The sequence below is a fragment of the Athene cunicularia genome (genome assembly GCF_003259725.1).
Source record: "Athene cunicularia isolate RWA chromosome 3 unlocalized genomic scaffold, athCun1 chr3_part1, whole genome shotgun sequence".
Lineage (NCBI taxonomy): Eukaryota > Metazoa > Chordata > Aves > Strigiformes > Strigidae > Athene > Athene cunicularia.
In genome coordinates, this window is record NW_020799097.1 from 110,790,632 (window position 1) to 110,799,910 (window position 9,279).

Genomic DNA, 9,279 nt, shown 5'->3' on the forward strand with positions numbered 1-9,279 from the left:
TGAATAGAGGTTTCCTAAGAATTAATTATAATCTATGGATAAGACAAGTTTTCATCTCTTTTTAGGGTATAACTTGCTTCTCATTTTCTTGATCAGATTAATTTTCTAAAGAAAAAGTAATTTTGTTTTGTTTTGTTTTTGTCTCAGTGAAAACATTTAAATCATTCATTACATGACTAGAAGAAATGTTAATCACAATTTCAGGGATTTTTCTCCTGCTTAACACTCTCTGATCAGGTTACTGGAGAAGACAGCTGGATCATGTCTGTGCTCACCTTAGAAGCTATGCTCAGAACAACCTTGAATTCAGAGCACTGATTGGAGAACCTCGAATGGGAAAGGTAGGGAGGAGTTTGTGAGTAATATCTTCCTATGCTGCCTCATGAAAAGATTATTGTGGATGCCAGATAAACACTGGGAAAATAAATGTCTCCCTTCTCTTTATACCTTGACCTGGTTTTTGTGTGTAATTTGTTTGGTTTTTTCATTCCATTTTTTGCTCAGTCTTTTACTGAAGATTTTTTTTCTGCTTTCTTTCCTATGGCAGTGTCTATTCTCTCACCTCACAGCTGTAAGAGAAGTGATAGAAGTGAGAAAGCTGTTACTCAGCTGCTTTTATAGTATCCTGCAGCAGACAAACAAGAAAAAGAAATCACTGACATCTATGTAGTTGGTCAGTTAAATAAGCCCTGCTAGAAATGGGATGTAATGATACACTTGCCTCTGCTTCAGGCTGGATCATAACAGCAGACAGCAGTCTACTTCTCATGTAAACTATACCAGTATTATAGGAACAGAGTATTGCTTTTCATACTGGCTGTGTAGTCTTCAGGGTGTCACCAAATTGCATTAAAACGATTAAAGGGGTGATAGCAAGAAGGTGGAAACTGGAGGTTCTTCCTAAAGAGTTCTAGAAGATAGAGCTGGTATGACTGAGAGATCATTTGGTCCCTATCCTGAGGGAAGATCAACTCTGCCTAAACTGTCCCTGACAGATGTTTGCCTTGAAGCTTTTCAAACTCACCAACAATAGAGATTTCACAATTGCCCCAGGCAGTCCATTTCTGTGCTCAATTATCCTTGCTGTTCAGCTGCAGTACTGTATTGCTTTCTTCTGGCAGCCCTGCTGGGTTAAGGAATTGCATCTCCCCACACTGCTTCCCAGGTGCTGCCAGCACAACTGCTTGTGGCAATGTCCTGTGGACTGGATCAGTGACTGACCCAGGCTAAAAATAGCTCTGGAGGGAAAAAAAGAGGCATCAGTGCTAGTATAAAAGTAGGTTGGCAGTGAGCAGCTGGAAGCGGGATGTAGGCAGAAGTAGGGTTGGGAATTCCTTAAACTGGCATAGCTACTGGGAAACTTTTTCCCAGTGTCTGACCTAAGTCTTGTCACAGTTCAAGCTCACTACTTCTTAGCCAGTCGTGACTGATGACATGCCAGTCACAAAAAAAAACCCAAACAACAAACAACCCACCAACCCACAAGTTTTAGCACATAGAAACAGAAACAACTACAGAAAATTTAATGAATGCTGGGGATCAGAAATCCAATTGTCATTTGGCAGATTACACTTTTGGGAGGTATGACCTCCATCAAATACTTTGCATCTGAATTCTATACCCACTGAGACCTATTGGGTCCACCACTATGTTCAGAAGCTGTAGTATAAGTATAAATATAAAAGATACCTGCTTGATGGAGATGAAGTATTGGTCCATTGCAACTTGTTCCCTTTGCTAGAGGATTCAAACAGATATGCCAAAAAATATCAAACTGCCTAGAGGCTATTCCTGCTGCTTCTCAGCCTTCTGTCATCCTATTGTCTTGAAACCACTGCCCCCAAAAGTAACAGAAGTGGTTCAAAGTAGATGCCAACTATCTGGATTTAATGCTGCTTTTTCAGTTTTCCTGAGGATTAGAAATATAATTAAGCATATCTCAAAATTCTGAACCTGCTGCAATATAACCCTGACAGCTTCATTCCACTTCTTTCCCCTGTGCATTATTTATGTAGAACATCCAATAGTCTTCTTGCCAGCACTACTGTCTCAATTAATTGATATAGAAAGGTGCTCATGTTTTACTCCAGACCGTACTTCTACAGACAACTAAACAGCTACAGGTACAACTTCAACAGGTACAACTAAAGCAGCAACCACTTCTCCTGAAGTAGGGAGTCCTAAGGACAACACAGCCTTTCATGCAGCTTCAAAATCTGGGTGGAGAATGACTGTTCTTTCATGAAACGTCACACTATTACATCTTTTGGATTCATTTGGCATTTCAGTCATTTTGATATTTCCAATTACTCAAAATACCATCTGCCCCTTGCTGAGTTAGATGGGAATTGTCGGTACAAAATCACAAGTAGGCAAAGGCCACATGTGTGATTTTGTGTATTGGCTCCATAATAAATATCATCACCTGGACTTACTCCTAAAATTATTTCTTTGTACTTTTTGTAAGAGATACTAATGGCTGCTTTTCCCCTCTAGATTAATTCTGCTACCATCTGTGAGGATAACTGTGAAGTCACTATTACACTGAATTACGCTCTTGCTATTAACAAGGTCAGTTCGAGGGATGAGGCCCGTTGTTAGGCAGGTGGTCTAAAGCTGTTGCTAGACCAGTCAGTGTAATGCTGATCTATTTTAAATTCAGGTCTAAACAAGCAATTCTTTTGTTCAGAGGTTGTTAACTGATCACTCAGAGAAAGGAATCTTTTTTCTGTTGGAGCTGGCTGAACAGGTATCTTTATCCGATTAAGCCAGACTTCATGGTTATGTTGCCAACATCTTGCATTTCATTAGTTTGCTATTAATATTAACATTCTTCTTTCAGCTGATGTTGGTTGATGATTCTAGCCCCCCCTTAGCTCTTGATCTTAGATCATCCTTTTCTTCAGTCTGTAAATTGTGCTAAGAAACAAGCTTAGTAATGCTCAATAGTCTGGAGATAACATTCACCAGAGCTCCTGTTAATTGTAACAAACACTTGAAATCCCTACCTCCAGAATTACTATGTTCCAAAAACCACCGGCATATTCGTTTCCAGCTTTTGAAAGATGAAAATCTATCATTTCAAAGATCCAAAATTCAGACTGTATCTCTTGTGTAGAATCTTAACAAGCTTACCTTGCTATGTGGTGCCTGAAAAAGTGTATCACATCATTTCACAAGTGAGGAGTTAATTAGATCTCTCAAGTGGTAGAAACACTTTCATTTGGATGAGAATCTTCATGTCATTAAGTGAGGTTGTGTCACTTTTTTTTTTTCTAAATCAAAACAAATAACTAGCGCAAGATTGAGAAAAAAAAATACTACATTATTTTGCCTCAGGGTTCAATTACATATAATAATTTGTGCTAATTTGAGACTGATATTAAAGCCTACATATTTTTTCATATGTAAGACCACTGTGTTGTGCTACTAAGCTTATAACAGCATTACATGATAACCTTATTAACTGACTGCATTTGATGATTCTACAGGATATTCATACTAAACCAGTGAAGTTCAGCAATCATTACCTGAATACTGTAACAGAAGTCAGAGATGGACAGGATGGCAGTCAGACTAGTTTTGGTGAGATTCCCCCCTGCGCTCCCCAACTTTACGATAGACCATAAATATAGCAGTCAAGAATACAGAAGTAGTGTTTTGAAGGTTAGACACTGAGACAGGCAAACTAATATATTGGCACATTCTGCACCTGCTAAATTGAACTTTAAGTCTCAAAATGTGGTTGAGTTGAAATTTAAGTGATGTACGGATTCTGTCAAAAACTCACGGGAATACTTCATCCCTAGAGGACAGCTGAAGGGGCCTGTAAACTTCAGCCACAGCTCATAGCAGTGCTTTTATTATAGTGATAAAATTTTGGATGCTTTGCATGTTCTTTTACAATAGTAGCCACAAATGTAAATATTAACTACTTTTGAGCTGTGCCAGCGACTTCAGCTTTGGCACATTTAGCAAAGATAAAGAAATTCTGAAATATATTAATTCTAGTTTTCAGAGATGCTTAATTTATCTCCCATTGGTGTCAGTAACAGCTCGGCATTTTAGGTGTCTCATATTGGACTTAGATTTTCATTAAATCAACTAGTTGTAAAGTCAGCATTAGAATTCAGAATTTCCTATCATATCATTTGACATGCTTCAGTTCACATATAAGTTTTGTCTACTTTGTGCTTCCCTTCTGAGACTTGGCAAGAGGCTGCCACAGCACTAGGAGCTGGTTTTTGGGAGTGTCAGTAATGTGACTGATTCCAGGCACTCTAGCAGTACCAGCTTAAAGGGTCCCCACATACTGTGTAATTTCCTTATCAATCCTCCTGCATATTGTTAGATTATGTCTCTTTAAAATAATGTACATATCTACTCAAGGTCCTCTAGTCTTGTTCTTGAGTATTTGGGAGCCAAACAGCATTGGAAAATTGTAAGGTTTTTAGTCAAAACAATTCATGAATATGAGTCAAGCCTGTTGACTAGCCGCAGATAGTTAAATAAAGGCTCAACCCCCCCAAACTCCACATTTCATTGAATCTTCATTTCAAAATAGCAATTTTTTAAGACTGCCTAAGTGTAAACCTTTTGTTAAAACCAGTCTGATCTGCAACAAATATTTCACCACTTTCTCTTGTAGCAAACTGATAAATACTGCTTTGATTTCAACACAAAATAAAATATTTTTGTGGATAAATTATTTCCAGACCTCTCCCCCAAGTTCTTTTTAGGATACTGCCTTTGCTTTGAATTAACACTTGTTTCCGTTTCTGGTAGGAAAAGATGATCATAATATTTTCCATTCAAGAGGCAAAATAAAGAGAACAAAATCAAGAACACTTACAGAAAAAGAAGATAAGCTCCCTGTAAGTATCTTCTGCCAGTATGGGAAAAACTGCCTATAGAGCAGCACTAATATGAAGGAGGGCATCCAAGGGTAAAAGTAGAAAGACTTTAACGCGGATTGGGAGTAAGGGAAGGGGAAAAAGTCCAACTTAATATGAAACCTGAATATTGGTAACTGACATTTATTACAGAACTGGAAATAACTCAACTTTGTTCCTACTAACAACTTAGATTGTTGCTCTCATTTTTGGATGCGTTGTTTTACTGACACAGCATTCGGCCTAAAGACTGTTGCAGACTGATTTGTTTACAGGTTTTTCTTAGAAGCAACATCAGATGGATGCATTATTGTCTTCCCTGGACCTTACTACTTAGTTTGACTCATAGGACATACCCTCAGCTGTGCTAGAACCACTGTTCGCACAGACTGTGAACTAGACAGAAGATGACCTACGCAACAAGCTTTTAAGTCAACTCAGTTTTCCTATTAAGCTGAGATGTCAGCACAGCTGAGGGCAAAGCTTTACTTCCACTAGAGACCAAATACCCTGGAAGCACTGCCTACTAAATGGATTGTCAGTAATGGCATGGAAAATTTCAAAAGGGATACATACATTAATCTAAGCTTCAATCAGTTAACCAACTCAATATGTGGAAGAAGATAGAGAGCTTTGTGATAGGAGTCCAGAAATAAAAAATGCTTGGTCAAGTGATTGGGCTTTCTAAAGGGGAAAAGAAGGAGGAAGAAGCTGGGAAGAAATAAAAGGGAAAGGGAACTTCTGGAAGCTTCAAACTTTAATTATATAGCAAAGAACTTGTGCCTGTGTTTAATTTTACTGTGATGAGCAGATCTTTGTACAGCCTAAGAGAGCTGCATCGATGTAAAGCTAATCATTTGTAGGTACATTTGCTGAATCAGGACCTCAATAGTGAGCTATTAGCCTGGGTTATCCAACACTTGCTCAGATTCAGAAAGACATTCACAAAGAAGGGGCATGGATTAGTAATACTGAGGCTCAGCTACGCTGCATTCATGTGCCATTGTGTACATTTCCCACCTTTACTCAAAGGCAGAATATGGCCCACTTACTTGTATTTTCACTATGTGAATGAAATGTTACCGTTTTCTGTGTTTCCACAGCCAGAGTCCAGACAACTACTGGACGAACTGGGTCCAAATGGGAAAGGAAGAATCACCTTGGTAGAACAACTGCTCAGTGAAGTAAGTTATTGCTTGCTGAAGTTTCCCTCTCCAAGTCTTTGACCATTTACTACATATGAATATTAGTCTGGTATGCAACTTCAACTTAATGCTTAGGAGGCAACATCCTTGCAATACAACTGACTGCTTCCAGTCTGATAGAGCATTTTAGAGAGGAAACCACCTATTTTTATATGTTCTCTCTGAATTTCTGTTTGGCAAGTGTGTAAGGCATTCTACTCCATGTTTGTCAAGGCCATATGGAAAGAAAAATACATTATAGTTTAGAGTCAAGTCCTCTGTACAGCAAGCACAACCTCTACCTCCTTGCTGTGTAGTAAGGTGCATCCTATGAGATCTGGTTTGCCTGCCCCTCGTTATACACATTTACTGCAGTTTTGAGCTAGATGATGACAGACATTTTCAGAAGAAACAATACCACCCAATTTAAACATTCCTCTGTCTTGAGCATAAAGTCCATTTGTCAACTTAAATTGGCATAACATTAAAGCAAGGTGGGAAGCTGAAGAATCTTTATGGCTTTAACAGCTTACCTTCCCTCCCCTGTACCTTCTAGGGAGCTGACCCAAACTGCATCAGTGACAAGGACCAACCTGCTCTCACAGTTGCTGTCCTTAACAAGCACGTGGAAGCAATCTCCCTTCTCGTGCAGAAAGGTGCTGATGTTGACCAGCAGACAGGACTGTAAGTGAGCACCAATTCTCCACCTTGGGCCTTTTTTAACCAGAAAAGCATTTGTGCTCCGATTTTAGAGAGGACTAACCTCCCAGCCCTCCTCTAAAAATGTCTGGTCGAGGACCTCTTTTCAAAGCCAAATTTAAAAAAAACGAACAAACCAACCTGCAACTTAACAAAGATAATAGCATTCACAGTCCTTTCAGCTGCCAGCTTTGAAGATTTATCATAGTTTGTTGGAAAAGCTGCTGTTCTATGAAATTCCTTCCCCTATCCACTTCAACTTCATAAGATAAACCACACTAAGCCTACAAAAAAAAAAAAAAAAAATCACTGCAACTCCTGGTGTATTCTCTATCTTCCTATGTTTTCCTTAGTTTAATTTGCTAAACCACTTCTCCATGTACCATGATGGTTTTCTTAGGCAGTAAGTACATTGCTTATTCCTCCTACACAGGCACAACAACACCGCTCTGCATGAGGCAGTTCTGCTCGGATCAGAGGGAGAGGAGTGTGTCCGAGCCCTGTTACGGTAAGTACTGTAACTGGGCCTCTAGTTCAGGAACCAGTCACCCACAATCTACCTGCACAGGCCTAGTCAGCAATACCTAAGGGCCAGAGCCTGCTGGAGGTTCAGTGCTCTTATCTCACAGCTGGGTCCCTGCAGGAAGAGGCATCCAGAAATTCTGAGGGGACTCCACATCAACACTTACCTACAAGCCACTTCACTAATTCCAGTTACTTGGAATGAACTTCAGTAGCTTAAAAAAAAAATCTGTTCTTTATTTACAGCTGCAATGCAAGCATCAAAAAGAAGAATGCAAAAGGGCAATCGGCATATGATTTGGCTGTTACAGCTGGAAATAATGAAGTTATTTCATTGTTTGCAAGTAAGCTTGGACAGGGAACATTGGACAAACTTATGAAACCCAGGAACAGTGGTCTCATCAGTGTGTGATTACAACCGCTTTTCCCCCAAGACGTAGCTGGAGGTTCTCTGAGTTTGAGAGCACACGTCCAGTTCTGTCTGCAGACTTCACAACCCTGTATCATCAGCTCAGGCCCTGAGTAACAGCCAAGTATTTTGTACAAGATTCCCCCACTCCTTCCCAGCAGTTCAGAGCACAATTCTTCACTGACTGTGCTCTGTTCTGCAAGATTTCCTTTCCAAACTCGTGCAAGGAGAGGGACCAACCAAACCTTCTAAGGCACAAGGGCATTTTAAGGAAACCTGATAAATGCTGCTCATAACAGTCTGACACTCGAGCAATAGCACTGTAAGCAGTACTTTGATTAGCTTATTTTCCATTTTGAAGTTAAAACTGCATTCAGTGCAGCTCATTGCATTAAAGGTCAGATTCCTTTCCTCCAGAAAACTGAGTAAAATTACTTTGCTAGTTTGCCTTTTATTTATAAATGCATCAGCTTGAGGCAGCAGTCAACTACAAACAGAAGTTTACAAAGGATTCCAGGCACACTAAGATTTGGTATAATTAGACATTATTAGCCACAATCCTAAATCCCTGAAGGAGTTTTAAAACTCCTTCCCCTTTTTATTTCCAAAAGTATCCAAAAGCATTGGTATATTGGGTATAAAAATGGAAGTGCCTGCCAGCTGTTGCAAGAAACACAAGTTTTTGCACCAGAGCTACCAGCATCTCCAAAATGGAAACAGCTGAGATTTTAAAAGAACAAAGAACAAATAAAACCACAAGTAGTAATCCTTAATTAAACCAACAGGAAGAACAAGAGAATCCCTGCAGAAAAAAAATTATGTATGCAGTGAATCAAACTCCAGGTATTTCCCAGACAGACTCAGGTACGTGAAGGAGACATCAGTCTGCTTCTCGCAGAGATGGCCACGCCAAAAGTGGCTCAGGAGACACAGTCATTCAGTTGAAGTGGCAGTGCCAGAGCACACAAACAAGACAGATGTCATCCAGGAGTGAGAAGTTACAGCAGCCTAGGAGACCAGATTCTCTATTTCACGACGCACGCTCTTGGCTGCAGCTTCAACCTCGGTCACCTTCTGAGAGATATTTTTTTTCTGCAAAGAATAAAAATAATAGATTACTGTCTACCAATGAAATGAGCATCATTCAAGGAGAAAGCAGGCTACACTTCCTCTAAGGCAAAGGCTGGGAACCAGGAAAGGACACAGCACCTGATCCAGGAAACAGCAAACCAAACTTTTGACAGCACTGTGGTAAGGAACCAAGAGGCCAGGTGAACAATCCCAAGACTAGAAACTAAATAACTCTCCCACAGTCACGGGGTACATCAAAAAACATCACGGTGCCGATGTGTACGTACAATTAAATTTTTCATTCGCTCTTTGTCCAGCTTCAGGAACTCCTGCAGTGACAGGTTAGTAGGATCTTTTTGAAGGGAAAGAAAAGCGCAGCCCGCAGAGTGTTTTTTGTGTTCCTCCCTGAAAAGGAAAAGAAAAAATAAAAGCAGCTCCTAACAAGACACGCAGCCGCTCTTGCCGGCCAGCAGCGGTTCCACCTCTGCGCGCCCGCCCAGCC

General features: G+C 40.0%; 1 protein-coding gene across 3 annotated transcripts in view; it reads left to right on the forward strand.

Annotated features, from left to right (window-relative positions):
• DZANK1 (double zinc ribbon and ankyrin repeat domains 1) overlaps positions 1-8,797 on the forward strand; it is a 29,127-nt gene extending 20,330 nt beyond the window's left edge. For 2 of the 3 annotated variants that reach the window (XM_026845974.1, XM_026845975.1), the window contains exons 14-21: positions 238-341; positions 2,497-2,571; positions 3,492-3,585; positions 4,786-4,874; positions 5,996-6,076; positions 6,633-6,760; positions 7,209-7,283; positions 7,544-8,454. In XM_026845974.1, coding sequence (XP_026701775.1) covers positions 238-341; positions 2,497-2,571; positions 3,492-3,585; positions 4,786-4,874; positions 5,996-6,076; positions 6,633-6,760; positions 7,209-7,283; positions 7,544-7,709 — 812 coding nt within the window. In that variant the 3' untranslated portion in view covers positions 7,710-8,454. Of the gene's footprint in view, positions 1-237; positions 342-2,496; positions 2,572-3,491; positions 3,586-4,785; positions 4,875-5,995; positions 6,077-6,632; positions 6,761-7,208; positions 7,284-7,543; positions 8,455-8,491 lie in introns of those variants that run through there. The other variant, XM_026845973.1, reaches the window with a different exon arrangement.
• The last annotated feature ends 482 nt before the right edge of the window (positions 8,798-9,279 follow it).